The sequence below is a fragment of the Aedes albopictus genome, chromosome 3 (genome assembly GCF_035046485.1).
Source record: "Aedes albopictus strain Foshan chromosome 3, AalbF5, whole genome shotgun sequence".
In the NCBI taxonomy this organism is placed as follows: domain Eukaryota; kingdom Metazoa; phylum Arthropoda; class Insecta; order Diptera; family Culicidae; genus Aedes; species Aedes albopictus.
This window is the reverse complement of record NC_085138.1, coordinates 386,194,337-386,216,735: the sequence shown is the minus strand read 5'-3', so window position 1 is coordinate 386,216,735 and position 22,399 is coordinate 386,194,337. Positions and strand designations below refer to the sequence as shown.

Sequence of the window (22,399 nt, the reverse complement as noted above, 5' to 3'; positions counted from 1 at the left end):
TGGGAATAAAAATGCAAGATAAAATGTTTTGAGTCTTTTTTAAAAATGTTTTTCTCAAAAGAACTATAGTTCAATTATTCAATATTATAATAATTTCATTACCCTGTTTGATTCCAAATAATTTAATTTCTTTGAAACTAAAATTTGAATAAAAATTTGAGGTGACTGATCGATTACACCAACTATCTGAACACCACTCGATGCATCGTCAACAAATGCGCGCTGCAGGGGTGGGATCGTATCTCAAACGTCAAACTTGGATTTTACCGAACCGTGGTCCATTTTGTTTGATTGTGGAACCCGTCGCCGGGTGACGTTCAGCTTCGGATCCGCATCAACGCATCAGTGTTTGTTTTCGTTCCGTGCGGTTGCGACGTTTGCCAAAAATTTTCGATTTTCCACTGCAGTTGTCTCGCGAAACCATAACCGAAGAGTGTCCCCAAAAGCCCGAAATGGGGACAGACGACGTGGCCCGCAGTGAAAAGATCCGAGAAGGTTTTCAAATGTAAGTATTTGCTGGGTGATTTATCGAAGGATGCTCTAACATTGCTCCATCGCCTGCAGAAATTGGTTGATCCTGCGGGATGCCGACACCGGTAAAATTATCTGGCAGGAGAACAAGGACTTTTCCTGTCCGGATGTGGAACACGAAGCCCGGGTGCCGATAAAGATTCTAGATCTGAGGGCAGTATCGAGGGAAATCAATTTCAGCACGGTGGAATCGATGGAAAATTTTCGACTGGATCAAAAGGTGAGTGGGTGGGCTTTCACGGCGGGGGTGAGGAAGCGCTGGCTGGAGATAATTAAAGATGCTCACGAAAAGGCTGATTAATGTTTAATTTAGACTCGTTTACGACGTCTGCTGTTTACTGAGGGTTACAATGTTTAATCAGTTGACTCGAAGGTAATGCCTGTAACAAGGTCGGAATGTCGATCGATTTTCGTCATATTTTACTATTCTGGTACAGATTGAAGGGCAATGATATCTCATTGATTTTCAGTCCAAGAATAGTCCTACAAGCGTTTACAAGACTCCAAATTCATAGAATTAGCTCATTACATTTTTTACTGACTGGCTTCTAAACTAAACCATCTCAAAATTACTAACGGCTTACATACCTTTAGATAGCATTAAGATAGAGTTTGTCTAACTTGCCTATATGTGTCTTCCCATCACTACTATACCCTTCCGACCTTACCGGTCATCAAGGGCGTAGTCAGGTTTCCTGAGGGACACCTGAATAAATTTCTGAAGAGATCCCGAGAGGAATTTCTGAAGGAATCACTGGAACTCTCTCTGAGGGAATTCCTGTTTAAATCCCAGGAGGAATTCCTGCAGGAATCCATTGAGAAATTTCTCAAGGGATTTCTTCAGAAATTTCTCCAGGGATTCCTCTTGGAATTTCTCCAGGGGTTCCTTCAGGAGTTCATTCAAGAATTCTTCCAGGTATTTCTACAGAAATTCCTCAGAAAAATGGATCCAAGAATTCCTCCAAGGATACCTTCAGGGTTTTCTCCAGGAAATCTTCCAGGGATTCCGACAGAATTTCCTCCAGAGATTCCTCCAGGAATTGCTTCAGGAATTTCAACAGGACATCCTCCAGAAATTTCAACACAAGGACTCCTCCAGATTTTCCTTCAGAAATTCTTCTGGAAGCTCCTCCAGGATTTCTTTATCAGTTTTTACAAGGATGTTTTGGAAAAATTTCTGAAGGAAAACCTGAAGGAATTCTTGTTCAAACCCCTGGAGGATATCCTGGCGAAATCCGTGAAGCAATTCCTGGAGGAAATTCTGCCGGAATCTCTGGAAGATTCCCTGGAGAAACCCCTGAAGGAAGCCTTGGAGGAATTCTTGGATCCATTTTCGGAATAATTTCTGAAAAAATACATTCCTTGGATCCAATGAATTAATTAAAAATTTTTGAATGAACTCCCAGAGGAATCTCTGGATGAATTCCTGAAAGAACTCCTAGAGAAATTCTAAGAGGAATCCTGGAGAAATTTCTGAAGAAATCTTTCATTTTCGGTTTCTGTAACGTTTTTTTGGGTTTCGGAAACAGTTGTTAGTCTAAGGTCCCCTATCCACCGAGGTGGGGCTGCTACCTTAGGTATAACTTCAGGTGGAGGAGCAATTCATACTCAGCCGCTGGATGCCAGAAATTGCTGGAGAAATTGCTGGAGGGATTCCTGGAGGAATCGTTGGAGGAATTTCTGGATGAACCCCTGGAAGAACCCTAGAAGAAATTTCTAAAGAAATTTCTTGAAGAATTCCTAGAGGAGTTTCTTAAGGAATTGCTGAAGGAAATGCTGGAGTAATTTCAGGAGGAGTTACTGGAAGAATCCCTGAAGCAGTTCCTGGAGGAACTTTTTGCGGGTTGTATCATTTTTTTAGTCTTTTTTGGGATATTTCGGTTTGGCAAAACTAGTTTAGACGGGCTTGGTGGTCTAGTGGCTACCGCTTCTGATTCGTATGCAGAAGGTCATGGGTTCAATCCCTGGCCCGTCCCTTTTCATCCTACTTTGTATCTTTCTATCCACCTCCTCTATCTCTCTCTCTCTCTCTTCTCTACATATACAACTCATGTATATTCATATGTTCATACACGGTAAAAAATCTGCACGCTGATATGAGGGGATTGGCACTTGAATTTGCACTACCTGCCTATCAATTCGGTATCATTTGAATATCTTGAAAGTAACATCCAATGCCTCTTCAATTTCAATGGAACATCGCTTCAATACGCTGTTGACAATGTTTTGATTTGAAAACGAAAATAAAAAAAAAAGTTGTCCCTGTTCATCCCAAACCCAGATTTGATACTCGGACCTGTCGTGTCCGGACGGACACTGTGGCATTCCGGGCCATTCCGCCGGCCGGAACGCTGCTCAGACGAGGAAGGATGCAATGATGCAACCTACTCGTGCGAAATACTTTACAAGACTGACGTTTCATTTCATGCTGATCGCTTGCTTTGATTTTTCGATGGTGCATCACGGCTACTGATGTTATATGCCCTACGTATCATTTTCTCAGTATCTCTCTCAACCCCTACATTCTCCCTCTGTTCTACTCTCCAGTTGATTAAGAAGTAAAAGAAAATGAAATAAATACAAAAGTTTTATATATTGTCGCGCTAATCTTGTTCCCGCCAAAAACAAAAGCACGTGGGTTTCGCAAAGTGACAGATGTTTTTGAATGTATTTGTGACGAACGGCAAGAGTAGCTCAGTGGAATGAGTGTTCTTGCTGTCAAACCCCATATAGTGGAATTATATACTTTTAAATCTGGTGACGCTGTTATGATTAGTGACTGTCGCGCTAATATCAGAAGCCAGAGGCAGATAATCGCCATATTCTGATTTTTCTTGAGAGGCATAATAACTCTCTTACAACAATATAAACCACATATACACTGAACATTATTGAACCACAACTTATAATTATCTTCATTAAAAAACAATACAATCAATCATCACTATTGAAATCCTCTTAGTTTTTTTTGTACACCTTTATTAAATCTTTATTTTTTTAACTTTAGCCAAATGGTCATGCAAATATCTTTGTTTATTTTTTTATTTGCATTCTAAAATCCCATTTGCTGGTTAGATCCTTCTAAGGAAGCTTATGATCATCATCTTTATTGTCATCTTTCATTCTTCATAATCATAACTTTTTTTACATTCTACATACTTCTTCCTAAATCCTATAGACGTATACATCTTTCACCCCATTCTTAATCATCACTATTACCATCATCATTCATTCTTTCATCCTGCATCCTACATCCTACCTCCTACACCCTATATCCTTCATAATTCATCCTTCATCATCATTATTCTTCCTTTATATTTCATCATCATCATTGTCATTATTATCATCTTCACCCTTAACTTTTCATTCATCTTCCCTAACCATTCATTATTCATCCTTCGTCCCACATCCTACATTACAACATCCTTCATTATTCATCATTTATAACTTATCCATTTTAACTGTAACCATCATCATCATCATCATTCCTTCATTCATTCTTCATCCTACATTAAACCTCCTACATCCTCTATCATTCATCTCACACCTTGCTTCATTAATCCTCAATTTTTCATACTTCATCCTACATCTTTCATCTATCATTCTCCATCATTAATTGTATTGTATTTATTTTACGAAACACTAATACTTAATCTTTCATGAAGAAGATCATCATTACCTTTCATTGAAATAATCATAATCATTTTCATCATCATCTTTAAACCATCATCTTTCATTCTACATAGTCATCCCACATTCTACATCTTTCATCCTACACCTTTCATTCTACATTCTACTTCTTTCATTCTCCATCCTTCTTCCTGCTTCCTTCATCCTTTATCTTTCATACTTCCTCCTACATCTTTCATCTTGCATTCTCCATCCTGCATTCTTTATTTTTTCATGCTTCATATTGTGAGTTTCTTTGGCTATTGGACTCGAAGATCGATTAAACACCCTATTTCAAACACACTTTTTGAAGTGCCTCATCAATTGAATTCTCCATGTTGTCACTTTTGCTCTATTTACCTATCTTTTATAGAGATAAGTGACATTTCAACACACGAACACTAGCGCAAATTTTTCCTCACACAAAAGTGCACGCCGATTGAAAGGCTATTCAGATTGCATATGCAAATATTACCCAATCTAATTGGGTAAAACGGGTAAATAATGATAAAACTAACGTCCGGAGCAAGAGTGCAAATATTTTCCTCGCAGTTTCACAACTACATCTACAAAAAAGGCACGCATACATTTGAACGTGATTACCTCTATGCGACCTTCTGCTGTCATCGTGGCAAAACAAAAGGAGAGCGAAGAAAAAATGTAAGCGAACCAGCACATGCTGCTCTGTCACTTTCGACACATTCGACTGTGAAGCTACGTGTGAAGGCAAAAACGGACGATTTTGGAACCGTACGTGGCACGAACGTTCCAAACCTTCGTGTTCGATAAGGAAATGCACGCACAATACTTCATCCTACATTTTTCGTTCATCCTCCGTCCTTCATCCTTCATCATCATAATCTCATCATCATCTAGTCATCATCATTATCATAATCTTCATCATCATCATCCGTAATTCTTTATCCTTCATCCTACAGTCTTCATCATTCATCCTACATTCTACATACTTCATCCTGTATCTTTCATCCTACATCTTACATCGTGCATCGTAAATCATAATCATCATCATCCTCGTCTCATATCCTACATCTGTCATGCTACATCCTACTTCGTTCATCCTCCATCCTTCTTCCTGCTTCGTTCATCCTTTATCTTTCATACTTCCTCCTACATCTTTCATCTTGCATCCTCCATCCTGCATCATTTATTTTTTATACCTCATACTACATATTTTTTTTGTTCATCCTCCATCCTTCATCATCATAATCATCATCATTCATCATCATCATAATCATAATCATCATCATCATCATCATCATAATCTTTATCATCATCATCCTTCACCCGTAATGTTTTTTTATCCTTCATCCTACATCCATTATCATTCATCCTACATTCTACATATTTCATCCTTTAACTTTCATCCTTTATCTTTCATTCTACATCTTACATCCTACATCCTTAATCATAATCATCACCATCCTCGTCCCACATCCTACATCTTTCTTCCTACTTCCTTCATCCTTAATCTTTCATACTTCCTCCAACATCTTTCATCTTGCATCCTCCATCCTGCATCCTACATCCTTTATTTTTCATACTTCATACTTCATCCTATATTTTTTTTGGTCATTCTCCATCCTTCATCATCATAATCTTCATCATCGTCATCCTTTATCCGTAATTTTTCATCCCTCATCATACATCCACAGACAAACAGACGTCTAACTCTACTCACTTCCCATCGTTTCCTTTTTGAACGGATTATTCAAATATTCCGTAGTTCGCAAATCGCTCGCTCATGGCGCTCGCATCGTTTTTGCTCCTGCTTGATGTTTTCTCACTACCGCATTAACTCAGTGGATTTGCGACCCACAGCGTAATTACCGTTGGGCGATACGTAATACGTAGTAAGTAATACGTCTGCTTGTCTGTGCTACATCTTTCATCCCACATCTTACATCCTACATCCTTTATCATAATCATCATCACCAAGATGTAGGATTCTTTCATGCTACACCCAACTTCTTTCAACATCCATCCTTCTTCCTGCTTCCTTCATACTTCATCCTACATCTTCCATCTTGCATCTTTTATTTTATTTTTATATCTCATCCTTCATTCTACATATTTTTCGTAAATCCCTTATCCTTCATCATCATAATCATCATCCTTCATCATCATCATAATCATTATCATCATCAAAATTTTCATCATCTTCATCCTTCACCCGTAATTCTTAATACTTCATCCTGCATCCTTTATCATTTATCCTTCATTCTATATACTACATCCTTTATCTTTCATCCTGCATCTTACATCGTACATTCTTCATCATAATCATCATCCTCATCCCATATCCTACATCTTTCATCCTCCATCCTTCGTCATTATAATCATCATCACCGTCTTCATCCTTCATCATCATAATCATAATCATCATCATCCTTCATTCGTAATTATTTATTCTTCATTCTACATTCTACATACTTCATCCTTTATCTTTAATCCTTCATCTTACATCCGACATCCTTAATCATAATCGTTATCGTCATCATGATCCTCACCCTTCTTCCTACGTCCTACATCTTAAATCCTTCATTACACATCCTACTTCCTTCGTTCTCGATCCTTCTCCTCACTTCCTTCATTTTTCACCTTTCATACTTCCTCCTACATCTTTAATCCGCAATCCTAGATCCTTCAATCCTTTATCCTTAATACTTCAACCTACATCTTTCATCCTCCATCCTGCATCCTTTATACTTAATTATTCATCTTCAAATTTGCGTTGACTGATTTCAGATCATCGCCGACGTTTCGGACAATAATAAAGAAAACACAAAACTATCGTGTCCCAAAATGTTCTTATGTCTGCTACACTTCTGGGCTATCTATTTTGACTTGGTCCAGGAAATCCCCTTCTAGCATGGATAAATACCTGCCAGCATTAACAACTTCTTCAACTGATTCATTCTTCATCCTTATTCATCATAATCATCTTTATCATCATTCTTCATAATCATCATCATGATCGTCATCATCAATATCATCTTCATCATCATCCTCGATCCTTCATTCAATATTTTACTTCCTTCATCCTTCATTCTTAATCCTACATCATACATCATTCATGCTTCATACTACATTTTTTCTAAATCCTTCATATTTTATATATTATCCTGAATTCGCTGTTAGCTTACCCTCTCGGGGGAATTCGCTTACCCTCTCAGGGGAATTACCAAATCTGTGGCAGCTTACCCTCTCGGGGGAATTCGCTGTTAGCTTACCCTCTCGGGGGAATTCGCTGTTAGCTTACCCTCTCGGGGGAATTCGCTTACCCTCTCAAGGGAATTACCGAATCTGTGGCAGCTTACCCTCTCGGGGGAATTCGCTGTTAGCTTACCCTCTCGGGGGAATTCGCTTACCCTCTCAGGGGAATTACTAAATCTGTTGCAGCTTACCCTCTCGGGGGAATTCACTGTTAGCTTACCCTCTCGGGGGAATTCGCTTACCCTCTCAGGGGAATTACTAAATCTGTTGCAGCTTACCCTCTCGGGGGAATTCGCTGTTAGCTTACCCTCTCGGGGGAATTCGCTTACCCTCTCAGGGGAATTACTAAATCTGTTGCAGCTTACCCTCTCGGGGGAATTCGCTGTTAGCTTACCCTCTCGGGGGAATTCGCTTACCCTCTCAGGGGAATTACCAAATCTGTGGCAGCTTACCCTCTCGGGAGAATTCGCTGTTAGCTTACCCTCTCGGGGGAATTCGCTTGCCCTCTCAAGGGAATTACCGAATCTGTGGCAGCTTACCCTCTCGGGGGAATTCGCTGTTAGCTTACCCTCTCGGGGGAATTCGCTTACCCTCTCAGGGGAATTACTAAATCTGTTGCAGCTTACCCTATCGGGGGAATTCACTGTTAGCTTACCCTCTCGGGGGAATTCGCTTACCCTCTCAGGGGAATTACTAAATCTGTTGCAGCTTACCCTCTCGGGGGAATTCGCTGTTAGCTTACCCTCTCGGGGGAATTCGCTTACCCTCTCAGGGGAATTACTAAATCTGTTGCAGCTTACCCTCTCGGGGGAATTCGCTGTTAGCTTACCCTCTCGGGGGAATTCGCTTACCCTCTCAGGGGAATTACCAAATCTGTGGCAGCTTACCCTCTCGGGGGAATTCGCTGTTAGCTTACCCTCTCGGGGGAATTCGCTTACCCTCTCAGGGGAATTACTAAATCTGTTGCAGCTTACCCTCTCGGGGGAATTCGCTGTTAGCTTACCCTCTCGGGGGAATTCGCTTACCCTCTCAGGGGAATTACCAAATCTGTTGCAGCTTACCCTCTCGGGGGAATTCGCTGTTAGCTTACCCTCTCGGGGGAATTCGCTTACCCTCTCAGGGGAATTACTAAATCTGTTGCAGCTTACCCTCTCGGGGGAATTCACTGTTAGCTTACCCTCTCGGGGGAATTCGCTTACCCTCTCAGGGGAATTACTAAATCTGTTGCAGCTTACCCTCTCGGGGGAATTCGCTGTTAGCTTTTTCGAGGAAATTTGCTTTCCGGATGCGGCTTACCTTGTGGGAAATTTGTTATTGTCTTACGCCCGGGACCATCCGGCTTCTTTGTTCAACAAATCACGAGCATTAATGTGACACAAAATTGTATTACCACAGTACAAGTATTTAATGCACATAGACATGTTAATTTCTTAGTTTATTTACGACTCCACACGATGCACTCTATACAATCTATCCCTGAGACAAACAATATCTCACCATTACCTTATTATTTTGATTGTGCAAATATCCAAGCAAATATCTTAACAGTTCAGCGGGCCTCTCAACAAGGTTCAAAAACCCTGAACGAGACGAAATTAAAACCACAGTCGCTAGCGACAACTCAGACAACTGCTTGATAAATATTGGAAAAATCAACAGTCAAACCCAACAATAAAAACTACTATTTTTTTTGCCTTTGCTATCAAAATAAAGTCCACAAAACATTTCCCGTATCCCGTTCAGAAAAGCAACCTGGAACAACCAATCCTGCCGGAAGAACAACTGCGACTGCCAAATTGTTTCTCGAAAAAAAAAAATACGTCATCATAACTCTGCCTCTTGTTGCAGAACCATAAACAAAATCACAAAAACATAAACAAAATCACAATCCAAACTCCACGTTCCACTTCTCTCCGCACTCCTCCTCCAAATAACAAATGAAGCTACAAAGCTAACCTTCTCATAACCAAGTCGCGCGAGATTCGTTTTGCGACAAGAAGAAAATCGACGTTCTTCTGGTATCCATCTGCTGCCACACATTAATGGAAAACCCTTGAGAAAACCACTTATTTTTACAGTTTATTTGCTGGGAGCTTACCTACCGGCTGTGCCATTGTCGTGTCCGGACGGACACTGTGGCATTCCGGGCCATTCCGCCGGCCGGAACGCTGCTCAGACGAGGAAGGATGCAATGATGCAACCTACTCGTGCGAAATACTTTACAAGACTGACGTTTCATTTCATGCTGATCGCTTGCTTTGATTTTTCGATGGTGCATCACGGCTACTGATGTTATATGCCCTACGTATCATTTTCTCAGTATCTCTCTCAACCCCTACAGGACCTTGACCGTTATGAACTCTAGCCTTACCACTACTCTACTTCACAACTGTTACAAAGCTGTGAATCGAAGCGAAACACTTTTTCTATCATCTGTCAACTAGATTTGCTTTCATGTCTAAAGCAGTCATTTCCAAATCAAGAACTTTTCACATCAGATCGTGTAGCTTTGTACATTAGTGCAAATCGAAGGGATTTTCAGTTGACTTCTCCAGTGGGTTTGTTTTGGTTCTTAGGTCAACAGTGACAGCATTGTGAATTCAAAGGATAAAGCATTTCTGATCATGTTGATTGATATGTTGAATAATTAATGGATTTTTCCCTTGAATCGAGCGTGCGGAATTTTTACCGTGTAGCCATCGCTAGAACCGGAAACGAATTGGAAAAAAGTCGTTTCCCTCCCTTCTAATTTCCACTCACAGCACAGTGTATATAACGCCTACAAGTTATGCAACCAAAGCGTGCTGTTCCGCTTGACCTTCTTCACCTCATTCACCACACAATCTATCACTTTACGAACACTATAAATAACCCCCTATCCATGGATCGCATCACCGACCCAACGGTGACTCCCAGATTTCCCATCCATTCCGTCTAACAAATACCCCAGTCCGTGCTGGTTGTGGGGATGCAGAGGTGATCTCGGTCTTTAGTAGCAACAACCAGCACACTCTAACATTCCTTTCCCTTCCCAACTGACTATAAGGACGTGGCTGGCGCCGTTACTGATCCAAAATGGGGCTGTCCATAAACCACGTGGTCAAGAGGGGGGGGGGGGGGGGGTTTCGGCCAATGACCATTTTGTATGGAAGAAAAAAAAAATTGTATGGACTAATGACCACGCTGGGGGGGGGGGTTGAGAAGTCCCAAAAAAATGACCACGTGGTTTATGGACAGCCCCAATGTATGAGCTGCTAGAATTGCACTTTGAGAATAAGTGGAGTGTCCCAGCCCCTATTCATTTGGATCTCAGTGCAATTGGTACCAGCTCAGATCAATCACGGAGTAGCAACCATTGATATGTATAGTCAGATTTGATCGTTTTATTTCGGTTTGGCAAAACTAGTTTAGATTATCCTCTCCTTTTTGTTTAACCGCTCCTACCAAGTGTCTGTCAATGGGTATTCATCTGATAGCCACGAAGTACCCTATGCTGTCCCAAAAGGTGATGTGCTAAGCCTAGGGCTGGAACGATATTGATAAATCCGATATTATCGATAATTATCGGCATGAAATTATCGATACGATATCCGATATTCGAAAATCCGGAAAATCCGATATCGACGATAATTTACCCGACATATCGGCTTAGAAGAAAAGTTGAAAGTTTCACGTAACGTAACATAATGAGTGGATTTGAACGGGTTGTCAACAATTTATTAGTCAATATTGAATATCTTTGGGTAGCATTTTGGAGTAAACCTAGACGTTATTTTGAAGTATGACTCTATTTGATCCCATACGTCAACATCCTGTCATAGAGCATTGACTTATAGAGGTTGAGCAATATGTGGCCATCTGAGAAATGGTACTGTGATTTACTGCTTTAACAAGCCTCCTAGGCGCTGTCCATAAACTACGTAGACTCAATTTTGGCAATCTCAGACCCCCCCCCTCCTTCTCCCTCGTAGATTTTCGTCCATACAAAATTTTCGAAATTTGTATGGACCGTAGACTTTGGCCAGACCCCCTGTCCCTCCCTCCGAGTCTACGTAGTTTATGGACAGGTATCAGGTATCAGAAGGCCGGCTCCAGAGGCACGCTATCCTCCATTTGGGACATTTGTGCCATCGCCAAAATAACAGCCTATTTCATCATCTACCTGAGGGAAAAGGAAGGAAAAAGGATTTGGATGGGGATAGGGACAGGTAGGGAAATAGGAAAAATACCCTGGAACAGGGTACTAACCAGACATGTCCAAACACTGCACTGCACGAGGAGTCGATGCTCAAACACACCACCGTGGGTGCCAAGCCACCACCTAGCTCTCCGTGTTTCAGAACGAACACGCACCGTGTCTGGCTCAACACCGGTGTCGGTGGCGGTGCTCAGGCACTCGGCACGGTGTTTGACGCTTCGGGTAACACGGAGCCCGAGTGTTTCCGATTATGTAAAACACTCGTGCAAGTTCAAGCGCTCGGTGCCGTTCATTCTCCAGCACCAGTTGCAAATGCTGCTTGTCGACGACGAGAGTGAAGTACTTGGTGGCTCCTTTTGTGTCTTTCTCGTCCCTTCTGACTCAGTGGCTCTGATGCAGCCAAGCTACCACGCACTGTTGTCGAGCTCACTGCTTTGGTGTTTCATACAATCGGAAACACTCGGCCTCCGTGCCCAACCAAAACTGAAACACGGAGCCGAAACTGAGGCTCGAGTTATAACACCGACACGAGTGTTTCGCCAGTCGCACTGCGTGTTCATCAGTGGAAGCAGAACGAAGGTGGTGATATAAACACACACGGTGGTGTGTTTACGGGCAAACACGCCACCGGTGCGGCACGGTTTGGTGTTTTGCCCATGTCTGGTACTAACGCACAAGCGTATCACAATGGGTTCAAACAGCGCCTTGAAAAGGGCACTGTAATAACGCATAAAGCGAAAGAGAGCCTATAGCTCTTTACCACAGCGGATTAAGAACAACAGAATATTCTGAAGATTCAGGTTTCTGAAGTCAGTTCCACTTAATAAGTGTTTACCGAATACTCGGAAACGCAGTTGCGCGAAAACTGGACAGTTACATATCAAATGATACGAAGTTCCATAATCGGATTCACAACTATCACAGGCAAATGAATCAGCTTGCTGAATATTCGCCATGTGATAGCTGAGTCGGCAGTGGCCAGTCAATGCTTTGACCAGCATGCTGCAATTCTGCTTAGACAGATTAGTTAGATACTTCGCCACCCGTAGAGATGGCTCAGTACAATACAATTTGGTTTGACGACATGACTCCAAACTAATCCAATATTGTCTGTGTTGAGTGACAGCCCATGTGTGAATCTGAAGCTTAATCCAACACTTCGATATCGGAATAGCTGGATCAGGGCCAATGAAGTCATGTGATGCTCCAGTGCGAGCTAACTCATCAGCCAATTCATTTCCAGCGATGGAAGAATGGCCAGGTACCCATACAAGGTGAACAGCGTTTGCTGAATTCAGCTCCTCGATTTGAGTTCGACAAGCGATAACTATCTTCGACCTGGAGTTGGCCGAAGCAAGTGCTTTAATAGCAGCCTGGCTATCTGAACAGAAGTATATTACTTTGCCCATTACGTGCTGCTGAAGTGCTGAATGCACTCCGCACATAAGAGCAAAGATTTCGGCCTGAAAAACGGTGCAGTGTCTACCAAGTGAGTAAGACTGATACAGCCTTAGCTCACGAGAATAAACACCAGCACCTGCTCGACCTTCGAGAAAGGAGCCATCAGCAGGCCTGGTAGCGAGTCACTATTTAGTGACTTGGTCACTTTTTTCGTGTAAGTCACTATAAAGTCACTATTTTCAGGACTTTTCAACTAAAGTCACTTTTTCTGTTAAAAAGTCACTATTTTCAACTATTTTCAATGTCTTGAAATCTAGCTAGTAAGTAAAACAAGAGTTGATATTGAAAATATTAAAAAATCAAGCTGGAGACAATAAAATGTCTGTGGAGCGGACTTAGTTGGATGGTTAGAACACGTGACTATCACGCCGAAGACCTGGGATCGAATCCCGCTCCCGACAAACTCACAAAATGTGAGTTCTTTCTTCGGAAGGGAAGTAAAGCGTGGGTCCCGAGATCAACTAGCCCAGGGCTAAAAATCTCGTTAATACAGATAAAAAAATGTCTGGTACGTAGTAGGACAAATTCACCGTTGTACAAAGACTGACTTTATTATTAGTGTTGTCTTTTTTTCATATAATTCATGTGACTCCACTTTAAACAGAAATGTGTGATGGCATTCTCGACAATAACAAAAATTCATAGGTTTTTTTTAACTGCTGGTAAAATTACTTAAGTATTTTTAGAATTCTTGCTGAAATTCTTGGCGGAGTTCAAGTTGAAATTTTAAGTTAGCAGGACACAAGGTTTTTGGTGTTGCTGCAATATAAATATATGTACTTATTTCTGAATTTCTTGCAAGATCTTCCGTATGATATTCTGGAAGTTCCTGGAAGAAATTCTGGCAGCATGAGCCTGATAACATTCTTTGAGGAATGTCTGACAAATGCAATCCTGAATAACAGTGGTTTAATCCTTTTAGAATACCTGGAATTTTTTTACAATACTTCTGGAATGTTTTCATTAAAAATATTTAAACAAGAATAACTCTGCTTTCGAAAAATATTCGTTGGTCTTTCAGTATGGTTTTGTAGAAGTTCTGACTGATTTATAACAAAACTCCTTGAGAAATATCCAAGATGATATTTCCCAAAAATCTTGACTGTTTGTTTTTCACAGACACAGACAAATTTAAACAACAGAAACTGTTTCTGATGTTTTAATTTCATTCTGACAGATCATACATTTATAAAGGTTATTGAAAACTATAGCTAATAACACTAGTTCCCTGAAAAGGAAGAAGGTGAATACATCGAATAGACTGATGAAGGAAAAAATATAACTATTCGATTGAATCTGAGACTACCCAACCTGAACTTTCCAGATTTTCAGATAATCTTGCCATCAAAAAGCCCAATTACTTCTCCCGTAATGCCATGAAGAATCTGCCAGGAAGTGAATGAACAAGCCTGTAAATATTTTGAGAATTTCATCATAGACTATTTAAATGTGAGATATTTAAAAGAAATTTAGAATTCTGTTACAAGTTCATCTAACATTGCTTTTGATATTCAGAATGGAAGTTGATTTTTTCCCTGTAATTCTTCATTTTTTTTCGAAGGAGGTACGCCGAGAAATACTTCAAGAATTCCATCAAAATTGCCGTATTCCTTAATATTATTGGTTTCCACAAATTATTATCTTTTTGTTTTGAAGGGATTCTTGCAAAATTATTTAAAAAATCATACCTGAGAAATTTTTACTCAAATTTAGTCATTCATTCTCTTTGCATGTGTTTTTGTCATGAATTTCGTCAAAAAATCATCCAACAAGTTTTCTAAAGAAATTTCACATTCGAAGCATTGCCTTTCCCTAGGGTACACTGCCACAAACTACGAAAGTTGTAATATTTTTATTTTAATTCTTGGAAATTTTAGCAAGATGTTCGTCTGAAATCTGTCCACAAGTACGAAGAAAATATCCGCAATAATTATGTTCATAGAAATCTATTCAGAAACTCGTTCAACAAACCTCTGAGCGTTTCTTCTTCAATTCCTTAGATAAAATCACCAAGAATGTATTTACCAATCAGAGATTCGTCAAAAAATCACTCATCCGTTTTAACTTCTTCTGAACACTTCATCAAGAATTTTCTGAGAAATTCAATCAATGTGTCCCAAAGGGTTTCTGCCGGTACCGACTTAAGAGTTAACGTGGTCAACACATCTACTTACGTTCATCAGCCTCTTGCCTGGATCAATCTAGTTCTGCATAATATATGCAAAAAATTGAATATACGTGCGATTTTGTACATTTTTGGAATAGACGTGAAAGTTTTCTTTAAAAAATATTCATTATGCGATACTCCAAGATTTTCTGAATAAAGTGCGTCCAATAATTCCTAGTCACTAATATTTTGTTGTGTGCTAAAAGTCACTATTTAGTCACTTTTTTGCTATCTGTAAGTCACTATTTGGTCACTATTTTCGAGAAATTGGTCACTAAATTAACTATTTTGAGCATCATGTTTTGCTACCAGCCCTGCATCAGTGTAACATACGATGCCTTCTGAAATACTTCTTTCCAGATAACCAGATGTCCACTCTTCCCGGGAAGGGAATATCGTGGAAAATGTCCTATATGGAAAATTACAAGCAATTGTAAGATCACTTGGAGCAAGGACAATTTTGTCCCAATTCACCAAAAGTGGAAACAATGAGGTGTGTGTTGATGTGTGGTTCACAGGAGTTTCCTCTAGTAGACCGAGTACCCGTAACCGGTAAGTGCAAGAAAGTGCTTCTTGTTTGAGATGAATGTGTAGTGGGGCAACGTCAAAGAGAACTTTTAGCGCTGCCGTAGGAGTTGAAGAGAACGCTCCAGACATCGCCATTAAGCACATCCTTTGGAGATGGCCTAATTTTGATTGGACCGTTCTCACTTCACCCTTTTGCCACCACACAAGACATCCATAAGCCAATATTGGCCGAACCACAGTTGTGTAAATCCATTTGATATACTTGGGTTTTAGACCCCAAGTTGTACCAAAAGTACGCCGGCATTGCCCGAAGGCCATACAAGCTTTCTTGATTCTGAACTCAATGTGAGGTGTCCAGGAAAGCTTGGAATCAAGAATGACTCCAACGTACTTTACCTGTTCAGTCACATCGAGTTCAGAATCAAAGAGAAGGGCGTTTTGCATCAGGTCGAAAAGGGTGCTGATGCACATACCAACTAACAATGTTAGGTAGTCGTCGGCAAAACCATAAGTAGGAAAACCGCTATTATTGAGTTGCCTCAATAGCGTATCTGCTACGAGATTCCACAAAAGCGGTGATAAGACTCCCCCTTGGGGGCATCCACAAACACTCAATTTCCTAATCCCTGCTAGACGCAATGTCGAGAAGAGATACAGTAGACGTTCGATAACTGCAACATGTTTACGTTTCACTTAGCGAACGAAAATTCGATAACTGCAATGCCTGACAGTGTCAACAAGCCGTCAATTGACGTAAAATGAACGAAAAATTCATTCGACTGTTCATTAGGGCTAACATGGCGCATCATTTTGACGTTTGGCGGTGCGATAACTGCAAATTTGTTGCACTTACCGGACTTGCAGTTAAAAAGCATTGCAGTTAAACCGTTTGCACCGACCGAACGTCTACTGTATCGGTTTTTGAGCATTTGGTGAATCCAATTGGAAATCATTGGAGACTAGCTGTCCCGGCAAACTTTGTCTTGCCGTCTTGTGGTGGTTTGACAACTGTTGAGCTCAAAATAGCACCGCACTCTAGATTGATTTCATTTCGATCGTGTTGATTTTCTTCCCAGGTCATAAAAAATCAGCATTTTGTCAATTTTCTTACTTTTTTAGTTAATTTTTGTAACTTTTTTTGCATATAAACACAGCCACCAAGAATACGAATCTAACCATGCAAGAGTGATCCTGATCGGTTCAGCCGTTCTTGAGTTTTGTTGCCTCAAAGGGACTCTAAACTCATTTTTATATATATAGATAGATAGATATACCATGACTCCGTGCGGCTTCCAATATGGAATCGAAAGGCACGTTGTCAAAGGCACCCTCGATATCTAAGAAAACACCCAAACAAGATCGTAAACAACCTTGTGTAGAAGAGTCACAGTGGACTTACCAGATTGGTAGGCATGTTGGTTCACATGAAGAGGCACATTGGCCAGATGAACATCACGGATGTGATGATCGACTATGCGTTCTAAGCATTTCAGAAGAAAAGTGGTCAAACTGATAGGTCTGAAACTCTTTGCTTCTTCATACGACGCACGACCCACTTTCGGAATAAACTTTACAGTAATATCCCGCCAGGATTTGGGAATATACCCTGTAGCAAAACTGCAAACAAGTAGTTTTTTCAAAACATGTTTGAAATAATCAAATCCCTTCTGAAGCAAGATAGGATACATCCCATCTGCCCCAGAAGATTTGAAAGGAGCAAAGCTATTAAGAGCCCACTCAATCGATTCTATAGTTACAATACTCCGAGCCGAAGCTAAAGAATCATAACTACAAGAAAAGACATCAGGTTCATCCGAAGATGTAATATCCACACAACCGGGGAAGTGTGTACTCATCAGAGGAAGTGAAATCGCCATTTGGCAAACGAAGTTCGTTCACTTGAAAATCCTTAGATTTTGCACGGATTTTGTTCAACCGACTGGCTTCACTCAGACTGGAAACATTTGTACAAAGGTGTTTTCAGCCGGATCGTTCAGCAGACCGAAGAGCTTTCTGGTAGGACTTGCGAGCCGACCTAAAAGCCTCCGATCCAGCAGAACGTCGTCTGTTCCAACTCTTTCTACATTGTTTCCTGAGCTTCGCCAGATCAGAGTTCCACCAAGGGGTTCCTCTTGTGGTCTTCACAGACCGCAGAGGACAAGCCTCTTCAAAAGCTTCCATGATGAAGGTCGTTGTAGTAGGGTCTTGTACCATTTCGACAGGTGTACCTATTTTGGGCACTTGCTGCTATAACTAAGTCAATTTCAAACCGATTGATTTGAAATTTTGTGAACAGTTAGGCACGTACAGTATCTAACTCTGTACAAAAATTCAAATCAATCGGTTTGTAATTGACTTAGTTATAGCGGCAAGTGCCCAAAGTAGGTACACCTGCCCAAATGGTACAAGACCCTATCAACGGCATCATCTAAATCAGGGCTGCCCAACGTACGGCCCGCGGGCCGGATCCGGCCCGCGAGGACATTTTGTGCGGCCCGCGGCACGATTGGACAAAAATGATAGAATTTAGCCCGAGATATTATTATTCTGAATATTTTTCTTTTTCAATGGAAATGTATTTTAATAATTTTAAAAAATAACATGACTTTTTGAAGTATATTTTGTAAAATTTTTAAACGATTTAAAAATATGCAAGCATTTGGTTTGAGTGTCCTGCAGAATTGAAGTAAAAGATTCTTAACAATAAAATAATGTGTAAAGTGAAGACTATAAAACAAAATAGAAAGATTACGTCATAAACTTCATTTAGGAAAACCAAGAAAAATTTAATCACAATTTTTGAAGCTTTCAGAAATTTTTTGTGCCATCCAATAGCTCTGTCTGGTACTACATTTAAACATGTTATTGAAACTTCCTAAATACTTTGTCAAGCTCCAATATTTTGCAAGAAATCAAAAAACCTTTCAAATTTCATTAGAAACATTAAACTGCAAAAAAATCTTTTCTATTATCTAATTTCAGAATTTTATCTAATTTATCAGAATTTTTATTTCTGGCCCATCGACTTATATACAGTTTCACCAGTGGCCCGCGGCCGAAAAAGGTTGGGCAGGCCTGATCTAAATCACTTGAGTATCCATGAAATTTGGCTGGTGATTCTTGAAACGCAAATTTTGCGAAGTAACATTCACATGTTCAAACAAGATGTAGCGATGTTCAGATAAAGATTCTTCATCTGACACATGCCAATTGGTCATCTCGTGACTAATTCTGCTAGAGAAAAGCGTTATGTCTAACACCTCCTCTCTAGCAGATACCATGAAGGTTGGGCGGTTGCCTATGTTAAGTAATCCAAGATCTGTTCTATTTAAGTATTCCATCAAACTGGAGCCTCTCAAATTGATGTCTGAGCTGCCCCAGATTACAGGGTGAGCATTAGCATCACTACCAATAATTAGCGGAAGACAGTATGCAATGCCTTGCTTGAAAGCATCCGTAGGGGATGTTTCATCATGCGGTAAATGAACCGAGCAATAAACGTATTTCCTGTTGAGGTTTCCAACAGATACATCGATTGTAATAGCACATACATCTCTAGTAGTTAGTTCAGAGATGAGTGTAGCAACGATTGCGTTATTGACAAGCACACATGCTCGAGGCATGACACGTGAGTTTGCCATTTCATTTTTACTGAAAGTAGCAAACACCGGATTCACAAGGTTTCCTAGACGAAAGTAAGGTACTTGGACTAACGTCACTTGGGCTGTACCATTTTGCATAAGTCTACAAAGATTGATCGTTGCTGTTCTTTTGTGCTGAAGATTGATCTGAGCTATCCTAACTGTAGCCACTACCCAAACTAGGCAGTATTAAACTCTTAACAATCACAGCACAAAAAAAGAACAGCAACAATAAAGCCAGATCAGTATCGATTTGAGTGCACCAAAGGCGAGGATGCACAGAATATAGGTACTGTGTAAAACGCATAATGCGAAACCCAGGGTGGCCACCGAACCGGGAAAAACGGGAAAACCGGGAAAAAGACGGGAATTCAGAACGACCGGGAAAAAAGCGGGAAAAAGCCGGGAATTTGAGACGATAACCGGGAAAATTATTGCTGAGATAAATTTGGTGAACATATTTGAATTTTATACAACCTATCGATAATCTGTATAAGCAAGCTAAATTCAAATTATCGATTTAGATCCTGTACAACCTTCCTTTTCTCGAAATTTTGCTAATTCATTATCGAATTTATAACATATAACATCATTTCGAGTTCGTCGAACATCGATGATGCTCTAGCGCAACCATGGGAAGTAGAGGGTTAAATATTGAAAGTTCAAATTCAGAGAAAGAATTGTGTCTTTCGATCAGAATATTTAACATTTTCGACGAACTTGAGACAAACGGAATTAGATGTAATCGTTTTCAGAATATTATTGTAATTCCGTTAGTTTTGGATTAACTACTAACTAATTGTTGAAATAGTGAAACCATTATCAAAAAATCCAAATCACTATTAATTTACATTACAACTATTTCAAAGTAAACCAATTTGCAGAAAATGTTGTTCAGGTTTTTTTCGGGTAAGCTTTTTTTGACTGTTCATAAGGAATAAAAGATTAATAATTCATATATTTCTGGAAGCAAGCACGTGACTACGTCTTTAGTCCAAAATCGTTTTCAGACTTCTGTGATTAGAATCAATATTTAAAATTGGACAAATTTATTTCGGCTCGTTTAAAGACTTAAATTTCCAGAAAGCTGTTCAAGTAAAATTTAAGTATTCAGAAGCAGCGTAAATACCGGCCAGGTTTTTCTATTCAACGTTCACTTTACGATGCTACGAAAATATTCACCTAATCTTCAACAGGACCGTATTCTCAAAAACTTTTCTTGGATACACAGTAGACAGTACAGTGGACAGTACTTCACACTCACACTGTCACACTGTAAGATCCTAAAATCGATTCGTTTGATTGCATATTGATACTACCCGAATTACTCCACATCTGATGTATAAAATGATTGATGTAAAACTTGTTATAAGAATATATTTCTGCAATTGAGTTAAACAGAATTCCACTTGGTTTCAGCTAAGCTTTTTTTTTATCCCCGCATTAGGGAGAAATTAGAGGAAATTAAGCTGTGTCCAATAAGCTTTTGTGGCGTGACCTAACATTGACTGATAATATATATAATCATTGGTTGGTGATCATTCTTAAAAGACGGAGAGGGTAGAGTACTTCTTCATTGCAGTGTGAAAAACAAGTTAGAACTCACGTAGAAGAAGTGCTTAAAAAATCTTTATTCTTATCATCATTTAGAACGTTGTTGCAAAACAGTTCGGGTATTTTCAACTGTAATCGTTCCTATATATGGTTTATTGAGGAAATGTATTAGTATTTACTAGTTAAATGCATAATTTTGAGTGGATTTTTTTACATTGTTTCAATTTTTACGTAAACCGAGAGTTAAGTGTTACATACACCAAAAATGTCCATTTTGCAAAACCGGGAAAAGTTGAAAAATCGTACCGGAAAACCCGGGAAAAAGACGGGAATTCCAAAACTAAAATTGAGTGGCCACCCTGGAAACCATAAAGGTGAAAATTTAAACTAATTAATAACATCTTCATAATCCCGCCCTTATTCAGCCTCAAGTATGAGATTGAAAAAGAGCAGCTGATTGTCTCGGAGAAACACAAAATCCACCGCGCTATTGTTCCGGTTAGCACAGTAAAGACAAATACTATGGAGGGTGCCCTGGTACTCCACAGGCTCCGTTTGCGATTAGGTTTTTATAAGACCCCCCCTACCCCTACCCCCCCCCCCCCCCTCCACTACCAATCATTCCTAGGCACGGTAAGTATAACGCCGCCTAACACCTTGAATTAGGGGTCACCTGATTACTGGACTCCTACCACTGGAACAGGCGGTCTGTAGTGCTACTCTTAGCCAGTTGAACCAACCGCTACCGACACTACACAGCTATCTAGGCTGACCGAGAAAAGAAGTTAATATTGATGATCAACTTCATACGGGCCCGAAAAGCCGATATTTGCAAAAAATGTATTATATGTAGTTGCTTTCCCGACCCGCTAGGATCAAACAATTGCCGCCTTTAAAACTCTGCCTAATGCTCCAACATCGTAATGCTAGATGCCGAAAACAACATCCTCGTAGGTCCTTCAGATTTTGAAATGTACTGGGTTATTGCTGTTGTCCTACTTTCCGAACGTCTACTCATGACGAGTACTGTATCAATGCTTAGAACTAGAGAAATCTATAGAAATCATGTCCCTATGACTCAACATGAGATTGATTCCATTTTTCCGTTTCGTTTCCAGGTCCTCTTCAAGGGGCGCATCATGGAGGAGTGGTTCTTCGAGATGGGCTGGGTCAGCCCGAACACGACCAACACGTGGCAATCGACGATCGAAGCGGCACCCGAATCGCAAATGATGCCCGCCAAGGTGCTGAACGGAAACGTGACCATCGAAACCAGCTTCTTCGACGGCGAAACGCTCATCAGTAAGTCGGTCGTGCGGTTGTACTACATCTAAAAGCCTAAAAGCAGTCCGGAATAATAAGATTTAAGTCTAGTCGAGCGCCTTCCCCGCGTTTGAGTGATTGAACTGGTCGCTG

General features: G+C 40.3%; 1 protein-coding gene across 1 annotated transcript; it reads left to right on the top strand.

Annotated features, from left to right (window-relative positions):
- The first annotated feature begins 316 nt into the window (after positions 1–316).
- On the top strand, positions 317–22,395 carry LOC109399599 (probable cGMP 3',5'-cyclic phosphodiesterase subunit delta). The gene is made up of 3 exons (XM_019672086.3): positions 317–505; positions 565–751; positions 22,102–22,395. The coding sequence occupies exons 1-3, from the start codon at positions 453–455 to the stop codon at positions 22,315–22,317; spliced, it is 456 nt and encodes a 151-aa protein (XP_019527631.1). The 5' UTR covers positions 317–452; the 3' UTR covers positions 22,318–22,395.
- The last annotated feature ends 4 nt before the right edge of the window (positions 22,396–22,399 follow it).